The sequence below is a fragment of the Lissotriton helveticus genome, chromosome 8 (genome assembly GCF_964261635.1).
Source record: "Lissotriton helveticus chromosome 8, aLisHel1.1, whole genome shotgun sequence".
Taxonomy (NCBI): domain Eukaryota; kingdom Metazoa; phylum Chordata; class Amphibia; order Caudata; family Salamandridae; genus Lissotriton; species Lissotriton helveticus.
Window position 1 is genome coordinate 1,595,916,958 of NC_136069.1, and position 19,436 is coordinate 1,595,936,393.

Here is a 19,436-nt window from a genome sequence, read left to right on the forward strand (position 1 = left end):
CGCAAGCCTTAGCCAACCAGAGATCCCATTTCTAACAGTCAGGATGACCTTGAGGCTGCTGGGCCTCATGGCCTCCTGCATCCTGGTGACCAATCATGCCAGGTGGCATATGCGGACTCTGCAGTGGGACCTAAAATTTCAGTGGGCACAGCATCAAGCTGACCTGTCTGAGTATGTCCAAATCGCGGAGGGCAGTGCACAACAGTTGCAGTGGTGGCTCACGAACCAGCATTGGGTCCGCAGCAGATCACACTCCCTTCCCCCAACCTTAGCACGTGATGGATGCGTCCCTCCTGGGATGGGGCGGCTACATGGGAGAGGCAGAGATCAGAGGCCTCTGGTCTTTGGCGTAGTCCAGGCTCCATGTCAACCTCTGGAGCTCCGTGCGATCCTACTTGCACTGAAAGCATTCCTTCCCTCTGTCAAAAGGAGAGTAGTGCAGTTGTTCAGACAACACCACTGCCATGTGGTATTGCAACAAGACTGGGTGGGGTCGTGGACCCTATGTCAGGAGGCTCTGCATCTCTGGACATGTCTGGAACATCAAGGCATTTCCTTGGTGATTCGATACTTGGCAGGTTATTTGAACGCCAGGGCAGACTAACTCAGCGCAGGTGCATGATGGATCACGAATGGCGTCTACACTCGGAGGTGGCACAAGGTCTCTTTCAACTGTGGGGATAGCCTTGGTTAGATATAATCGCCACCGAAGAGCACTCACAATGTTATCAGTTCTGCACGTTGGTTTTTCCAAGGCGGCACTCGCTCGGCGACGTTTTTTGTCACGAGTGGAGTTGCGGTCTTTTGTACGCCTTTCCGCCTATACCACTTCTACCCCGACTGCTTAGGATCAGGCGCGACCGGGCTCAAGTCATTCTGTGGCCCTGGACTGGGCTCGAAGTGTTTGGTATCCCAAGCAACTCCGTATGAGCGTGGATCCCCCGATCCCACTGCCTCTGAGAGGATCTTCTGTCGCAGCAGCAGGAGACGCTCCTCCACCCGAACCTGTCCAGCCTCCACCTCCATGTGTTGGGGATTGAGAGGCGACAGTTGATTCCATTTGACTTGCCTCCTGAAGTCTGGGATATCATTCTGGCAGCCAGGCGTCCCTCAACTAAATCGGTATACGCCTGCAGGTGGAACAAATTTGTGTCATGGTGCACAACAAAGGCTGTGGATCCCCTTTCTGCCCCTCTTTCAGAAGTCCTTTTGTTCCTTCTTTCTCTGGCCCATCAGGGGTCTGTTCTGGGCACTATTAATTGCTAACTTTCTGCAATTCCGGCCTTTCTCAGGCTCCCTAAGCAGCCCTCTCTTAAATACATTTCTCAAAGGCATTACTCACCTTTTCCCTCCTATTCAGTTTGTGATGCCGCAGTGGGACTTGAATGTGGTACTTATTAAATGTGCGCTCCTTTTGAGCCGCTTCACAACTGTCCTCTTCATTTATTAACTTTGAAGACTGCTTTCCTGGTTGCTATCACCTCCACTAGGCGCGTGAGTGAGCTCCAGGCTCTTTCCTGTAGAACTCCTTTTCTGTCTGTTCATCCGGACAAGGTTGTGCTCCACACTCGTCCTTCCTTCTTGCCAAAGGTTGTTACTCCCTTCCACATCGGGCAAACTATCACCTTCGCCAGTTTATTTCCTCCCCCGCACCCTCCCAGAGAAGAAGAGAAGCTCCGTAGTCTGGACCCAAAACGTGTGCTCTGTTACTGGAATCGCACACAATAGTTCCGGGTGTATGACCAGCTCTTCATTGGCTGCATAGGCACCAAGAAAGGCTGGGCTGTACACAAGAGGACTATCTCCCGCTGGGTCTTGCGTATAAAAGCCTGTTATTCTCTGGCTAAAAAGGAACTTCCAGTGAAGTTGCGCCCCCATTCTACCAGGGCGATAGCAGCTACTACTGCATTGGGACGTGGTGTCCCCCTGCAAGACATCTGTCAGGCAGCCACGTGGGCCTTGCTGCACACTTTTACTAAGCATTAGTGCTTTCCAGGGCTCAAGTCCTAAAAAAAGAAGTGGGGGGACGCTCCAGGTTACGTGGTGTCCCCGGAAGTGACGTCACGAAAGGTAGTCTCCTTTTATTACAGGAAGTTGTGACGAGCAATAGCAAACCAGGCTATTTAAAAGAGAGCCAAATGACCTGACATTACCGCACCATGCAAATTTTGGTGTAGTAAGCAACAAAATCTACATGATGTCACATTTTAGGGAAAGCAACTTGAAATATCGGCTATTCATCTCTCCAGATAAATACATACTCCATTGTACCATTATTTATCAGGTGCGATCAAACACTGCGCCTAATACCGGGACACGTAATGATGGCCTAGTATTTAATGATAGCTACATCATAAACCTTGCAGATAGGAACCCTGTTCTTAAAACTCTTACAAACAAAAATGCCTCCATAGAACAGAGGGGACCGGCAGCCCAGAGCACTAGAGATGTCTCTACAAGGCCAAAAATAACCCAGGACAAAGTGGGAGGGGCACTGGAAGGGGGCAAAGAGGTGAGTCTAGAAAAGGCCTCTTTAGCTCACGCAGAAGTCGTGACCTTAACCGGAAGGAGTGGTGGGGCCCAAACAGAGACTCTAGAGACCAGGGTAAAGTTCACTTTCCTAAACCAAAAAGGCAGTTGTCAGAAAGGTGACGGTGTTTGGGGACGACACAATAGCCTTGAAGCAACAGGACTGAAAGTTTGAAACTCTGACTTCAAGAAAGCCGAGTATTCTGGAACTGCGAGCTAGCACGAGCACAGTGAGCTCAGTGCAGAGCTGATCTGTCGAGTAAAGAGCATGAAGAGGGACGTGGGTCTAATGTGGGACAGCCTGCAGCCTTTTTTTCCTGGCGTGAGAAATCCTTCCTGTCCAGAGACGGGGGCCGACGAGAAGCGCTGCTGGCTGAATCCCTGTACTTGGGAGATGACGGGGCGGCCGTGCGGGCAAGTAACGGCGCCATCATTGGAAGTTCAGCTTTGGGGCAGGGGGGATGGCGTCCACCCGGTAAAATAAGTGGGGGGACGCCGTCCACCCGCGTGGTACCCCGACTCGAGCCCTGGTGCTTTCACAGTCAAGTCTGGAGAGACTGCTTTTTTGGCCATTCTTTTCTCAGTGACTTTCTGGTGTGATCTTGGTTTGCATTGCCACCACCAGGGTTGGTATTGCTGGGGTATCTATTATAAGGTAAGGAATCTATCACTGTGTCTCTTTCAGATGCACAAGTTACTTACCTTTGGTAACAATATATCTGTAAGAGACATTAGTTGGTGATAGATTTTTTACCAACCCACTTTACCTCCCCGTTCTGCAAAATGATTTCTAGGGTTAAGGTCATCCCTTTGCGGGCCTTACTTTCAATGCACCAGTGGTCAGTATCTTGCATGGCTTTGCGTTCCTGGCGCGGAAAGTCGTGTACAGAACTGACATCCGCGCGCGAGGGCAGCGTCTAACTAGCTGCCGCGAGGTCATCCCGGCCATCATGGCGCCTATGACTGACGCGGAGCTCCTTACGCCACCTTCCGACGTACAGGGGTTCTGCTGGCAAGAACTTTCCGGATTCAGTCTGATGCCTGGGGGTAATTCTAAGGTAAGGAATCTATAACTAACCATTTACCAAAGGCAAGTAACTTGTTCATCGCACCCGAAACAAAGGATCATCTCTTGGTCACATGGCTGTCCCAAACCAACTCCCAATTTGGCAGAATGTTTTCAGGAAGTCAAAGACCATGTCATGCCATAAGTACATAATGATCACGCAGGACTCTTAAATGTTTTGCAACTCCTGTATAGGCAAGAATCAGTTTTGTCGACAGTCAAAGATGCTAGTCTACGGCCAACCTGAGGCTGGTCCCAGTGCATCACAAGTTTCCTGAGCTGTTAATTCCACATCTGATAGGTCTTAAGAGACTGTGCTCAAAGTTAAGACCATGCTGCCCCTCTCTGGAACGCCTGTGGCCCCATTCTGCCAGCTTGCTTTCTTTTCCCTACTGGTGCAATTGGGCCTCCTCCCTTCTCCTGGCCAGCGCTAGCCTATTCTACTCCAGCCTTGAAGGCCATGCCGGTCCTGAATTCTCAGGCACCAACTCAGACTCCACCGGTGCCCACTCCTAACCTGGCTAGCAACACCCGTTTTTGAGCTGGAACAGACATTTGCATGCACTAGACCCATGTCTAGTTGTGAGAAAGTTCCCCCAGCATTTCCTGGATGCCAATATTTCCAGAGGCTCCACAGTGTTTGACATGATGCATTTTTTTCTCCCTCATATTTATGCTGGACTATACCTGGTTTTAGAAACATGCTAGTGGCCTAGGCACCTCTTCTGCTAAATATTTAGATTCTCCACTAGACATCCACACTGAGGACAGTGCCTCTTACACAGTACTTGCCTGAAGAGCAATGCAAGATATCCGACTTCCAACAATAAACAATCAGGGAACTTGGTGATGCTACGTCTGTGCCCTTACTACCATTTAGGCCTGACAAACACCCTGATGTTATCATGGGTACAGCCCAGCTTGGTTGCCGCAGTTAGTCTCCTGGTAACTTGGCAGCATAGGCTAGCCCCTGCAGAGCCTAATTTCCTACATTAGCACCCTCCCCTTGAGATCGTAATGATTCAAGCTTCTAGAAATGTCACCCATAATGTATTCCCTTATGCGCCACCAAATAGGGAGTCCGTGTATTTACCCCTTTGGGAAAGTGTTCCCTTCGGTTGGCCTTGCTCTGAGGTACCTCAATGTTGTAGCCGTCTGGGAAGCTCTACACAAGCTGTTTGGGAAATGCACAGCAAGATCTTGCTGGGTGTCCATGACAAGTTGAGGAACACCCATGCTCAAACAATTCAGTACAAAGAAGGCAGTGCAAAATATGCCTTGTGGGTCATCCTTGACACAGTGGACTGGGTGGGCCTTGCAATGATTACCAGCTTCACCATAACGTGTCGTACCTGAATGCATGCCAGAAGTGTTTGTGCTGACGTACAGGCATCCTTATGGACATGCTTTCTGATGGCTTACAATATTTTGGAGATGAGACTGACTTGACTCGAACATTTTAAAGACTGCTGCATTATAGTCTTTTCCTTAGGCTTACTCTCATTGGCACGTCCGTTCCATCAACCGTAAAGACAATTCAGAGAATACTTGCAGGGCTTAACCTATCATCAAACTTAGTCCTTGCTACCAATACAGCTGCAATCCCACACATTTCCTGCCCCAGAGCATGTGGTGGTAGAATTGGTGGTAGATTTGGTCATGGGAGTTACCAGGGGTAACACCGTTCATATTTCTCCTCCGTATTTTCATATGTATTGTCATCTCCTGCTAGGAGATATGCCAATGGGATTGTGTTGTGCAATAAATACTTAGTTTTATGAACACTGGGTGGTTATGGTTCTTTTTCATCTTATCTACATTGTCTATTAAATGAGGTAAAACAAGTTGCTTTACGCTCCTTCTGGACTAAGCCTGAAGGCTGCTCTCCAGAGCCACCACTTTAAGAGCTTTCAAAGGTTATCAAAGACCAATAAAATCACCATAAGGGTTGTCTGGATTAGTGCAAGGTGCATCACTCAAAGTTTGCACCATATTCTAAGCTGGGTCCCAGCTATGTTTGGGACCCAAGATAGCTGGAGGGCTAATGCCAATTTTGGATCTTTGCATCTTAAACTCCTTCCTACAGAAGGACAAATTCAAGATGTTAACTCTGGTCCTTCAAAGTCTGGATTCAGCACCAAATGTTGTACCTGGACTGGCTGGGCCTGTACTTTCGTATGCCTGTCCTGCAGTCACACAGACGTGACCTATGTAGAGTGGTTAGAGCATCTCTATTTGCCATTCTGCTATTCGGCCTCTCCTCTCCCCCTCAGCTATTTTACGAATGTATGACTGTGGTTGGAGCTCATCTTGGCATGTCGGAGATAAATGCATTCCCGCACCTTGATGACTGGCTTATGAAGGCAGGCTCACCTCGGGCAGTTGCTGACCACATTCAGATAATGGTCATCTACTTTCGTCTTTGGTTTTCTGTCAGTAAGCCAAGGTACCTTCAGAGACCTGCAGACCAGAATCCTGTCATTGGGCCACCCTGGGCACGGTGTTCAGGGTTTACCCACCCTCAGCCTGTTTTGGACATTTATAGTATAATCCAGCTGCTTGAGTATCGATCCATGATTTCAGTGTGAATGATTCTGGAGTTTTTGAATGTCTGAATTAATGCATTCTGGACCTTTGTGCCTAGTGGCATATACACGGCCTTGCAGTGCAAATTCTAAATTCAGTGGGCATTATGCCAGGGGAAACAGACCGTCTTTGATCTACGGGAGGAGCTTATGAGTTGGTTCATAGCTGTGCTGATCGGGTGATTGTACCGTCACTTCTGGCCCATCTCATCGCGGTGTAGCCTTAGAAATGGTCTAATAAGGCGTTATTATACCTTGGATTCTCCCTTTCTTCTAAAGAGGAGTTTCTATCACCGTGATATCTAGTCTTGCCGCAACAAGTTTGTGTTAATTCTTCATACAAATCTACCCACTGTGGACACTTCGATCCTGACATTTGTTGAGAATGCCCGGTTTTCTTGCTTTGATGCCCTGAAGAAGTACTTTACTGGACGAAACGCGCCTGCTGTGTTTTTAAAAATAAGAATATTGTGAATAAGACTAAAAAAAGAAATTCTATGGCAACAGACCAGTTATTTCTTTGTTTTTAAGTGGTGCACCTTTGTGTTGTGTTTGAAAATAGTAATATGTTCTCTCTAGCTTTAAGGAGTCATCCCTATAGTTTCATTGATGGTATGTCGACAGTAGCCGGTTCGGCAGGCATGCACCATCGAGAGCTCACAGTAAAAATACTAAGGGTTTAGGCTGTCAGCTGGTATAATGGAAAACCAGGTGTAGGAAGCTGGCTCTGTACACAAGCAGTTCTACTGTGCACAGAGTAAACTGTAAACTTCGTACTTGTATAGCGCACTTATACCTTGAGCCCTCTAGGCGCTGTACGCATACCGCTGTGGAACCCTTCCTGGCTTTTCCCTGTGAAGTGTCAACTCCTGGGCACCCCCAAGGTGAAGCCAGGCATCCCAGCGCTGTTGGGGCCGTTGTGGAGATTAAGCAAGCTATTGCCCAGAGTTGCAGAGTGGGACCCATGATTCGATTAGGCACCGAGGCGAGAATTATCATGTCTGAGGAAATTGAGCCCAAGACCCGCCGAGACGGGAATTGAACCCTGGTCCCGGGCTAGACCTCTGCATCAGTCTGCCGCTCTAACCATTGAGCCACACTTCTCCACCAGAGCTTCCCCCCAGAAGTGTACAGAACTCTGTTTACCCAAAGTGCTCTATTTGTGGTAGTGTGGGCGAGCAACCTTAGTCTTAACAAAGAGGAGTGTAAGACATTTGTTTTGCATACAATGACCAATAAATGACGCTCCACTCAAACAGAAAGATCCACACCAATTTTATAAAAACAAGCTTTGCTCAAGATTTTTTAAGACCAAGATCTTTCCAAAATACGAAGTACGTTTTTATATAGAAATACTTTTCAGTTTCAAAAGTGGACACTTTCTATATTCAGTCTTTATAATGTTAGCCTACAGAGAAAAACAGTCCGTTTTTACATTCTTTGGGTTTCAGAGTCAGCTGATGGCAAGGTTAGTTAGGTAAGCACAAAGACTGCACTTGGCCAGTCCTGTGCCACTGGTGGTGCCGAGGTCAGGTGCAGAGGTCGGGCCCAATGGAGACTGGAGGTGCTTGCAGGTAAGTAAAGCGGCTGCTGGGCTGAAGCTTTAGAGGTTTAGTCAAGCACAGGGGGGGGAACCACAAGGCAGCACTAACATACACCACCAGCGGCACAGGTGCGTTCGGGTGCAGGGTGCAAGCACGGTGTTGGGGGGCCCAGCGCAAGTGAATGGAGAATCATTGATTTGAAAACAGGCTGCAGGTGTCGATCCGGAGGCTTCACGAAGAACACCAGGAATAGCAGAGGTAGGTTGGGATGTTGTAGGTCGCAGGAACAGTCAGTAGAGCTCCTCGAGGCTAGGGGCTTCAGGTGCAGGAGTGTCCTCTGACGTCGTTTTTTCCCTCCCCACAACCAGTCGGGGGAGCCTTTGGATTCACACTGCAGGTGTCGTCGTGGAGTCCAGGAGGGGTCAGCCAACACTGAACTTGGACTCTGGATCACTGGGGAATCTTTCTTGGCTCGGTGGGCATCTGGTTCAGAGTTGTCAAGAATTTCGGTACTGGACAGCACCAGAGTCCTTTGTGTTGATTTCTTGTTGACGGAGCCTCTGTCCTCTGGAGTTCTAGTCTTTTTCAAAGGCAGACTGTCCTCCCAGGGTTTATGGAGGGTGTTTGCTGCAGGGCAAGCGTTCTCTTCGCAGTGTCTTTTAAGCTGTAGACAGGCCTGTAAGGCTGGGGCCAAATCAGTGGAAATTGTTGTTCTTCTCTGCACTGCAACTTATTTATGATCCTTCTTAGGAACTAGTTTCATGGTCTGTGAGGAGCTACCTAGGTATTAGATTTTGGGATGTTTCAAGGAAGTGGCAAGTAGGGCCAATGGGCACTTTTCCTGGGGTGTGAACACCCTTAGTTAGGGCACCCTCCTATGGAAGGGCACTTACTCCTAGCCCTGATTAGAAGAGTCCCACCATCTTCAAGATGGCAGGCACTGAAATATGTGTTTCACCTAGGGTCCTGCACCTTGGGTGTGGAGTAGACTGAGGTGATCAAGCCTTTTATTCTTCCTAGCTTTTCCCGCTAGTTTTCCAGCCCAAAGTGGAGGTCTATACTGGGGGCTGCCATCTGTGGAGTAGTATGGCTCACTGGTTAGAGGCGGCAGGCCCGAGAGCAGAAGTCAGCCCGGGACCAGGGTTCAATTCCCGACGCGGCAGGGTCGTGGACCTTGGTCAGCGGACTCGATAATTCTCGCTTCGGTGCTTACTCTAATCAGGGGTTCCACTCGGCAACTCTGGGCATTAGCTTGCCTAATCTCCACAACGGCCCCACCAATTCCGGGGATGCCTGGCTCCACCTTGGGGACTCCCAGCAAGGGACCATCCCACAGGGAAAGCCAGGACGGGTTCCCCAGAGTTATACAGCGCCGGGACGCCCCGTTGCTGGGGCAGCTGTGCGCTTTACAAGTATACTACATTTACATTTACATTTACATCTGCTGCTAGCAGTTGGGGGACCCCTTTTGAGCACTATGCCCATCCTGGGGGAGGAGGTGTTACACCTCTGCCCAAGATATTCTTTATTTCTGTTCTCAGAGAGCATAAGATCTTGACTCGGGGGTTCCGAAACAGGTTTGGTGGTGGCAGGCTGCCTAAAGCTAATGATTGACCACACCATGGTTGGTAGGTTTTCAGGGGGCACCCTCCATGGACCCTTTGTCAGAAGGCCCTGCATTTCTGGACATGGCTGGAACAGCAGGACATAACACTGGTGGTTCAACACCTGTTAGGTTCTCTGATCGCCAAGGCGGACAAACTCTGCCATCGATGTCTAGTGGATCACGAATGGTGTCTCCAGTCTGACGTGGCGCAAGGTCTCTCAGCAGTGAATAGCATTGGTTAGATTTGTTCGCCTCTGAAGAGAGCGCTCAATGTCAGCTGTTTTGCTAACTGGAGTTTCCAAGGTGGCAATCTCTCAACACTTTTCGTTGAGTGGAGCTCAGGCCTCCCTTACACCTTTCTGCCCATACAACTTCTGCCCAGAGTTCTGCAGATCAAGAACAACCAGGCCCAAGTCGTCATTCTTGTGGCTCTGGACTAGTCTGGTATCCAGAGCTTCTTTAAATGAGCATCGATCCTCAGATCAGTTTGCCCTGTTGGGAGGATCTTCTGTCCCAGCAGCAGGGGAGGGTCCTCTACCCAAATCTGTCAATTCTCCGCCTCCATGCGTGGAGATCGGGCAGCGACAGTTGATAGCTTTCCACCTTCCTCCTGAAATATGTAATGTTATTTAGGCAGCCAGGCGTCCCTTCACTAAGACAATATTTGCCTGCTGTTGGCAGAAGTTTCTAAAATGTTCTGCTGAACAGTTGATTGACCCTCTTTCTGCCTCTCTATCTACTACCCTTCTAATTCTTACCCTTGCCCAGTAGGGATCTTCGTTGGGTACACTTATGGGTTGACCTTCTGCTCTGTCGACTTTCTTACGGCTGCCGGACCAACCCTCTTTGTTTATATCTCCTGTTCTAAATAGATTCTTAAAAGGGCTTGTACATATGTTTCCACCAATGCCCCTTGTCATGCAACAGTAGGACCTTAACTTGGTTCTTACTTTTTTTATGTGCGCTCATTATGAGCCTTTGCATAATTGTCCCTTCTGGATTCTTAACACCAAAACAGCCTTTCTCGTTGCAATAACATCTGCCCGGAGGGTGAGTGAGTTGCAAGCATCATTCAAGCGTCCATATATGATGATGTTTGCAGATAAAATGGTTCCTCGCAGCCCTGATAGATTGACCCCTTTCTATCTAGCTCAATCTATCACGCTGCCCACCTTTTTTGCTCCTCCACATCCTTCTAAGGAAGAGGAGTGTCTCCACCATCTAGACCTAAAAAGAGCACGGTCGTTCTACAATGATTGCACAAAAGAATTCCAGGTGGACAACCAACTCTTTGTAGGGTACGTGGGAGGTAACAAAAGGTTGGGTAGTGCAGAAATGTACCATTTCTCGCTGGGCTGTTCTTTGCATCAAGGTCTGCTATGCCCTGGCTAAAATGCAGCCCTCTGAGAGCTTATGAGCTCATTCCACCACGGGAAAGGCTGCAACCACTGCATTGACTTGTGGCGTCCCAGTTCTGGACATCTGCCAGGCAGCAAAGTGCGTGTCTTTGAACTTGTTTGCAATGTACTACTGCCTGGACAGTCAAATCTGCAATAACTAGCATTTTGCCCATTTGGTCCTGCAGGAATTCTTGGTGTGAAAAATCGTTCCGCAACCCATTGCCAGGATGGAATGGCTTGGGTATCTGTTCAAAGGTAAGGAATCTGCAGCTAGATATTATCTCTACCAGACAATGCGTTACCGATGGTAAGTAACTGATAGAGACTTCTAGCTGCAATCAGATGAACAAGTTACTTACCATCAGTAATGCATTGTCTGGTAGAGATAATATCTAGCTGCAGATTCCTTAAACCTCATGCCTCTCCGTTCTGCTGATTTATTTTTTAGGGCTATGGTTCCCTTTTTCAGGGCCCACATTAAAGTAAGTCACTTCATGGCTCTGTGCTAGTCGTGGAAAAGTACTGATGTCTGCGTGCCGGGGTGATGCCTATATAGGTGACGGTGACATAATAGACGCTGATTACGTCACACGGAGCTGAATAGAACCATCTCAACGGGGCACGCAAGGGGTACTGCTCAAGCAAACGTTTCCAGCTACAGCCTGACACCTGGGTAATACAAAGGTAATGAATCTGCAGCAAGATATTGTCTCTACCAGATAATGTGTTACTGAAGGTAAGTAACTTGATATTAAAAAACAGAGCTTTTATCATGAACTAAAAGCCCCTTCACGTAAGAGCTTTGAACACACTGGATGTGCTTAGGGCCATAAAGTATTACCTAGAGAGAACAAAACTAATCCGGGAAAGGAAACCAGTTCATGTTATCCTTTACAGACACATCAAGGTTTCATTGGTAACAAAGGGTACCATCAGGAGATGGATCACCCAGACCATGCAAATATGCCACAAGTAATCAGGCATGCAACTGGAAGCAAAGCCCAGAGCACACTCCACAAAGAAGGGAGCCACCCTAACTAACATCCCTCTAAGGTACATATGTATGGCGGCCAACTTGGCATCAGTCCATACTTTTACAAAGCACTACTATTTAGACCGCCAGTTGAGTTAGGGAATCAAGTTCCACATCATTTCAAACCCATTCACCTCAGGTAGACAATCCTCCCACTGCAAAATTAATGTACAGCATGTGAATCCAGAAAAGATTGATGATGCAAAACTAAATGGTTACTTACCGATGAGTAGTTTTCCAGCTTGAATTTTCTGCATTCACATGCCACCCACTCCCACCTCAGGAAAGAGGTCCAGCACGACAAGCGATCATGAGATATAAAAGATAAACCTCCCCCAAAAAATAAAAGGGCGACAATGAAGTCTCCAATTGGGGGTGGGGAGGACGAATAACCTGAAAAACAGTGACCTTGTACAAGGAATTCTGGGGTGAGCATCTGACGTCACGAGCAGGACGGACTAGTTACCAAATGTTAACAGATGCTGACCCCCAACAAAAGCGAAAGGGCCACAGGGCTAAGAAAAAATATCCAGACCCAACCACAAGATGCCGCAATAATGTACAGCATGTGAACACAGAAAATTTGTCAAGCTGCAAAACTACTCCTACCAATATGTTTCTAACATTTTGGAAAATTGTAATGTAGGAACGCTCTTGTCTCAGTTTACTAAATGGGGCAGGGTGTAACTTTGCATTTTCTACTCTGATGATAGAAATGGGTTAAATTGTGCTGATTTGCTTTGTTAAGTGATTAGTATTAGACGTGCAGATTCTCAAAATTTGATTATACATGAGTGATGTCTGCATAAGACTATAGCATAACATTACATTATCTTAACATATGATTTAACATTCAATCCTTAGTTTGAAAAGGCAAAACTTCATTATGATGCGAAGAAGCAACAGATCCACGAACTAAGTGAAGAATTACAGCTGAAGGAGAATGTGCGGGAACAGCTGCAGCAAGAGAATGTTGAACTCCAGTCTCAATTAGAGCACATTAACAAAGAACTGCAGTTTACTCGTTTGCAAATGAAGGATGCTGAACAAACTTGCAAGAATCTCACCAGTCAGGTTTGCAGCTTGGAAGCACAGGTAAAAAATATTTACACTCTGGTATCATTTCAGTCAATGAAGTATTTTTTTTGTTTTATTTTTTTGTTTAGATGAAATGAATGGGAGAACACTGTCACAACTGTCTCTGATTCTGTTTGCTTCAGATCTTCCCCTCATTGAAACTTCACTGGCCAAGAGCATTGGTGTGTTGTTTTCAGAACAGTTTAATGACTATCGGAAGTATGAAGGAATTGTACGGAAACCAGCTATGCATAAGATGTGAATACATCTACTATTTTCCATTGTAATCCAGTTCAAGTGTTATGCTGTTAATTTGTTCATAATCCTTAAATTGTTACCAGTCTCAAGGCGTGTTAACGTGCTTGACAAATGACTAAAGCAGTTTCAGATGGGATCATTTGACTATCTTATTTTTTTACTAAACCTATAATGCCTGCGCACAGTGACAATTCTGATCTATACTACGACCTGCATATTACTTACATTCTGAATATCTCCAGGCGATCGACTGGATCCAGGAAATGTTTTATAGCTGGCCTACATCGGAAGGTGGTTCGAATTCCAACTCTATTGATTTGACATGTGAATGTGATGTCACTGATCCTATTTAGTGGCTTCCTAATGTCAGCTACATGTTTTCGCTCCCTTTGTCGCTGCTAAAGAGCTGATCTCCTTAAAAATAAATTACTAAAATCTTTTCTTTTGCATGGGGATGTTTTCTCCCCATCCCAAAATCAAAAATCAACGTTAAAACCCTGCCACTCATGCAATGGACAGATGTCCATAGCAAACCTGTACAAGGTCTGATTGTGGTGTTTGGAGCTCAAGCAGAACTCAGGTCCTGCAAGAAGTGCGTCCTCGTGCACAATAAGGGGATTAAGGAGCTGAGTACTAATCTTTTTATGGCACACACAATGAGAGCAGGGATCAGCGGCATTGTTTCTCTCTCAGGTTGCACGCTGTGCTGCTCAGTCTTGAAAGTCATCGAATGAGAAGTAGAGCAAATCAGAAAAGAAGTGTCAACGCCTCACCCCGAAACTGCTTGCAATCAAGGGGTAGGCCTCCCACCATTCATCACCACCAGAAAGGCTCCTTCTCAGACCTGGAGATGGTAGACATAATTCTTAGGAAAGATCCTTTCCATGCTTCCGCTCGGACGCCTCTTCCAGTCTCTCTGGAATATTTCATAAAGACTTTGAATCACAGATTCCTCACCTTAAAATTTTCCCCAAGTGTAACACTGGATCCAGAAGTTTTTCTTGAGCAGAACCCCTGTACACCGGTAGGTGGCGTCATTCAGCTCCACATGGCACCCGTTGACAGGAGGGACATGCGTGGGGCCTATACTGGGGTCATTCCAGCATGTTGACGTCAGTACTTTACTTTCCGAGCCAGTCAGCATAGATCCAGAAAAAGCTCCCACTTGTCCATCTTTTACTACCTTTTTTAATGAAGTTTGTGTTTTATTCCTGCTGTTGTGGTAGGATATGGCAATAATTCCAAGGTAAGGAATCTGCAGCTAGATGGAGCCTCTATCATATAAGGCGTTAGCAAAGGTAATTAACTTGATTGTCTGACATTGAACTGTACAATGAATGCACTCCATGATGGCGCTGTTCAGGCTTGCCGCAGTTTCTCTTGTACTCCTCTGGCCCCCTTGGGTTTTTTTCGGGGTCATCACTGGGCTACCACTGGCGCCACTCTGCTCCAGAGCTCTGCCACATGGTGCTCTTCCAGTGGCTATTGTGGCCACACCAATGCCCAAAACCCTACTGATGGTTCCTTTTCCAACGCCCACACAGGTGGTGCCAATACAACTGTCACCAGCTCACATATGCCTCCTTAAGGCCCTTCCCTTCAAACTGAAGGGCATTCTAGTTCACTCAAGGAGAGAGGTAAAATGTCTGGTGGAGGAGGCCAGCAACAGAGTCAATCTAAGATGCCACACCAGCTCACTGACGCCAGTTCTTTTCTTTCTGCACCAGTCAGCGCTGATCCAGAGAAGAGCTGTGATCTAGTCAATTGTTGACTAACGTTTGCCTTTTTGTGAGTCTTTTCAAGGTTTTCCTCCTGGTGTGGAAGGCATGCCTTCTCGGAAGGCTGTCTTCAAGCTCTGTGGCGCCGTCAACGCTCGATAACGATGGATCTGCCTCTTGTATGCCTTTGGTAACTCGAGCGTGACCACCATCCTAAAGCCTGGTTTGATTGCTGCTTCATGAACCCGAAGGCCTTCATGGAGCAGTCAGTCAGGCTCCTGGTGGCTCGACGTGCTAGACGGCGACTATCCATATGCCAGTCGAGAGTAAGATCCCTAGAGTAGTTGGGGAGTCCGTGATCCTCGCCACAATGAGTCGTCGGCTCACTCCGATAAGTCCCACTACGAGAAGTCGTTGTAGAAGAGATCTTCGACTTATTGTCATCCGTCGACTGAGACGAGGGAGCATCTACATTTGAGGCCTTGCTCCACCATATAGCCAGTGCCTGGGCTGACCACAGAACTGTAAAAACCAAAAGGAAGAAACATTTGAGTGATATCCTTACACAACAAAACTCAATCAGAATGTTAGCCCATCTTTCTTGCTGCTACCTTGTATAACAAAGTTACATTGTATTGGCCGCTTCAGGAAGAAATAAAAATAAAAATGACTTTCACTCTCCTTTTCCTTTCTTTGAATGTCATTTAGCTTGTGATTGTGCAGGTGCTTATCCATGTTTATATGCTTACGCTGGTGAGGGCTATTTCCCTTTAGGTGGGATTTTATCTGTTATTAGAGTTTAAAACTAAAATAGGATAGCCTGCTTATAACCAAGACACCTTGGCCTCGGGTCTGACGAGCATGCCATATTGGTGACTTAAGTTTTAAGTTTAGTGACCTCCGATATAAGGAGACGTAGATCGGTTGTGAGAGGTGCAAGCACCAATTCATACAGGCTGCAATGGCAGGCCTGTAGTCCATTTGAGTGGACTCCCATTGGTGGCACAATACATGCTCCAGCCCAGGGAGGACCCCTGAAGTACCTATGCCCTTGGTACCTCTGTACCATATACTAGGGATTTATAAGGGTCCACCTGTAGCCAATTATGGAGGTACAAAAGTACTTACCATATCAATTTAGGGGAGAAATCACAGTTGTTGGGGTTCTGACTAGCAGGAGCCCAGCAGACTAGGTCAAACACACTGACACCAAGCAAAAAGTGGAGATAACCATAAAAGCAGATGCTCCTTCCCAACACTCCCGGTTGAAGCACTCCTGTGAAGATGTTGGTCTTGACTGCCATTGAGGGCACGCTAAGGTCCAGAACCTTGGCCGCCCTCCTCACCACCATTCCAAATGATGCTCCCTCCCCCGTAGAGCTGGTAGGGGAAGAAAGCATGCCAGTATCTGGATAGGTACCCAGTTTGCTGATGTCTGCCAAATCCTCACACCAGTCCATGTTTGTTTCATCAGGCTGGCATTCTTCAGGGTCCAGCGACTTCCTTCCACTCCTAAATTCCTAGCCCATAGGAATAAGGCTCAGGATCTGGTCTGACAGCCATGGCTCCAGTCGAAAATGGAGCTGGCGTTGGAAGACTCCCCTCCTGTCCATTTTCGACACTGCGCTACCGGTGGGCACTAGGAGCGATGGTAACAGTGCCATGTAAGGTCGAGTTGGCACAGACTGCACTGGTCCGAATCCATCTGTGGATTCAAGCAGCCCAACTGGCGCTGGAACCGCCTGAGACATCCAGTAGGGCTCCCTTCCAAACCCTTTGGGGACTGAAGTTGTGCCAGAGGGCATGGGCCTCCCAAATAGGAGGTGCATAGCCTCGAAATTCTGGAACTTGGACGTGGGTTGCTCTGGCTCCTGGAAACTCAGGGAATCGTGGATGCAGTGTTTACAAGCATGTTTTAAGTCTTATATAATGTTTATAAACTGTAGAGAATCATCAGGCAATATCAAAATCATGTTTGGTGTTTTGGCAATGTTTAATTCTTTCACTTATAGGTAAAAAACGTCCATAGCATGTACCATCAAATTTATCTAGACAGAATGGGTGAAACTCTAGCTACATCACTCTCTTTTATAGTGAGTCAGTGTGAGAAAGTGCCCACTTTCTGCATGGTTGCCGTCACTTTTTGCTGAACTGCTGATGTGCTTTGACTAGGTGTGCCCTGGGCTCCTGCCAATCAGGTACCCAAGGCCTATGTTCTTTCCCTAAACCTGCATCGAAAACAAAACCCAATTGGCATCTCAGGACACAGACCAGCCCCTGGTAAATGGTACCACAGGTACCCAGTGCACTGTGACCAGGGAAGACCTCTAAGGGCTGCAGCACTTATTGTGCCACCCTTGGAGGCCCTTTAACATTACACTCACACACTGCCTTTACAGGCTACGTGTTGTGGTGCAGAAGAAAGTGGAGTCGACATGGCACACATCCCGGTGTGCCATGCCTACAACCCACTGCCCTGGCATTCATCAGTCGCACCTCTAGCGGGCTGCACTATACCAGTGGTGAGGGTACAGGTGCATGATCCTTGTACTCCTACAGTGTCTAAGTCCATTCTTAGACATTGTAAGTACAGTGCTGCCATTAATAGTATATGATGCTGGGAGTCTGTCCTTACAAACGCCACAGCACCATAATGGCTGCCCTAAAAACTGAGAAGTTTGGTTTCAAACTTCTCAGCACATTAAACCCACACTGATGCAGGTGTGGGATTTAATGAAAAATGCACACAGAGGGCATCTTAGAGATGCCCCCTGAAAAACGACCTACCACTAGTGTCCAGGCTGAGTGGCTGCTTTCCGCTGCCACCACCAGACATGTTTCTGCACCCCTGGGTCGAGAGCCTGCCGCTCTTGGAGGCCTGAAACAATGCACTTCCGGGGACGAGGTGCGAAGCCGCCTCCCCCAGGATAGGCAGGGTCCATGAAGGGGAATCTTCAAAGGCTTGGTGCCTTTGTGAGCTTTCCCAGGCCACTTGCTACTTTCAGCAACTGGTCCCCGCTGGTTCTGACCCCCACTTTGGGAGGTAGAACCAGCGGGAAAAACAAGTGAGGAAGAGATGTGTTCCCACCTTTGCCAACTCCACCCCTCGTGTGGGGGCGGCGAGGTGAAGCACAACTCTGTCCCCACCATTTTGCAGATCGGGAGTATCCAGCCAACCAGATCAAAGCTTATCACTCCTCCCACTGGAGGGTGGTATAATAGGGGATGTACCCACCCCAGGGATGCGACCCATTGGTCCCAACCTTTTACCCACCTGTAACACCCCTAAAAGTATTTAGGGGCACCCCTGAACCTTTCTTCCTCCGAGAAGAAACTAGAAGAAGAAAAGAAGGTCCAAACAGTTGTGCCGAAGCGAACAAGATGAGGACACTCACTGACTAGGCCCCAGCCCTACTGACCTGTCCCCACCTCGAACCTGCTCCAGAGAAATTTCGGTGTGTCCTGCTCCAGCAACCTCGAGAAACCAGAAGGACCTGCCTGCCTTCAAAAGAAAAGACTGTCTCCCGTGAACACTGGATTTGTTCATCAACAGACTCCAGCTCAACAAGGATCTGCGGGTCTGCACCACTCTGCACCAGACACTCACAACCCGAGTTCAAGTGGCCCAACACCCAGAGGAGGTCTCCCAAGTCATCCTACCTGAGATCCGGTGATCCTTGACCTGACTCAAGCCTCAAGCCTCCAGCCAACGCCTGCAGCCTCAAACCAGACAGTCCCCCCAACCGCGACCAGGAGCTGGTGAGAAGATCCAACCCTAAAAGGCACCCCTGCACCCGAAGCCCCACCGCCTTGGGTGGCCCAACCAACCGTGCTTAACCAACCCCCAGCATCCCAACTTACTTCTCCAAGTGGTGGTCGCACCCAGAAGACCTTCGTGTCCGAGCCTGTAGTGTGTTTGCAAACCGGAGAAACCCCAATGAAAAGTAATAGGGCACCAGACGCCAAAACAGCACCCTGCACCAGGCTGCCCTAGTGCCGCTGTGGGTGTACCTTTGGTGCTAACTTGATCCCCCCTCCCCCCATTTCCCCTGAGCTTAAGTCCCAAAGCTTTGCTTCCACAACTCAGTGGCCTGCTCGTCAGCAGCCACCAACCAGAGGCCCCCTATTGGATAACATTGGGCCTCTGCACCCAGCCACCCTAGTGCCGCTGAGGGTGTAAGATTCATCCATGTCCCTGGGGGACCCCCGAGTCTAACCCCAGAATACAAACTCCCTCAACAAAGCACTTAGCTTTGAACCGATAACTCTTTTCCTTCATAGGATAACATTGACTGTTTTTCTATGAAAAGTGCTTAAGTGTGGAGAAAAATCTAAGAAATCCTTTTACAACTGTACTAAATAACAAACACTTTTACTCGCCTGTTTATAGGAAATGTCCCAGTTTAGTATCCAGGTATACTACACTGTGGAAGAAAAGTAATCTAAAAAGTAATGTACTGGTCATTTCATTAAAAAACCTATTCAAAGTATATGTACTGTATTTCCAACTAATCGCATTTCTCAGTAACAGTACTATAATTCAAAACAAAGTGCATATACAATTACACTCCAAAGTGTTACAGCTGTATATTTACTGCAAATTATTTATCACGTACCTGT

At 47.7% G+C, this 19,436-nt stretch overlaps 1 protein-coding gene across 11 annotated transcripts in view; it reads left to right on the plus strand.

The window, feature by feature from the left end:
- The window catches only part of NUMA1 (nuclear mitotic apparatus protein 1), an 832,005-nt gene that overhangs the window by 563,633 nt on the left and 248,936 nt on the right, over nucleotides 1-19,436 (plus strand). For all 11 annotated transcript variants that reach the window (XM_078658631.1, XM_078658637.1, XM_078658630.1 and 8 more), the window contains one exon: nucleotides 12,628-12,858. In XM_078658631.1, coding sequence (XP_078514757.1) covers nucleotides 12,628-12,858 — 231 coding nt within the window. The remainder of the gene's footprint in view (nucleotides 1-12,627; nucleotides 12,859-19,436) is intronic.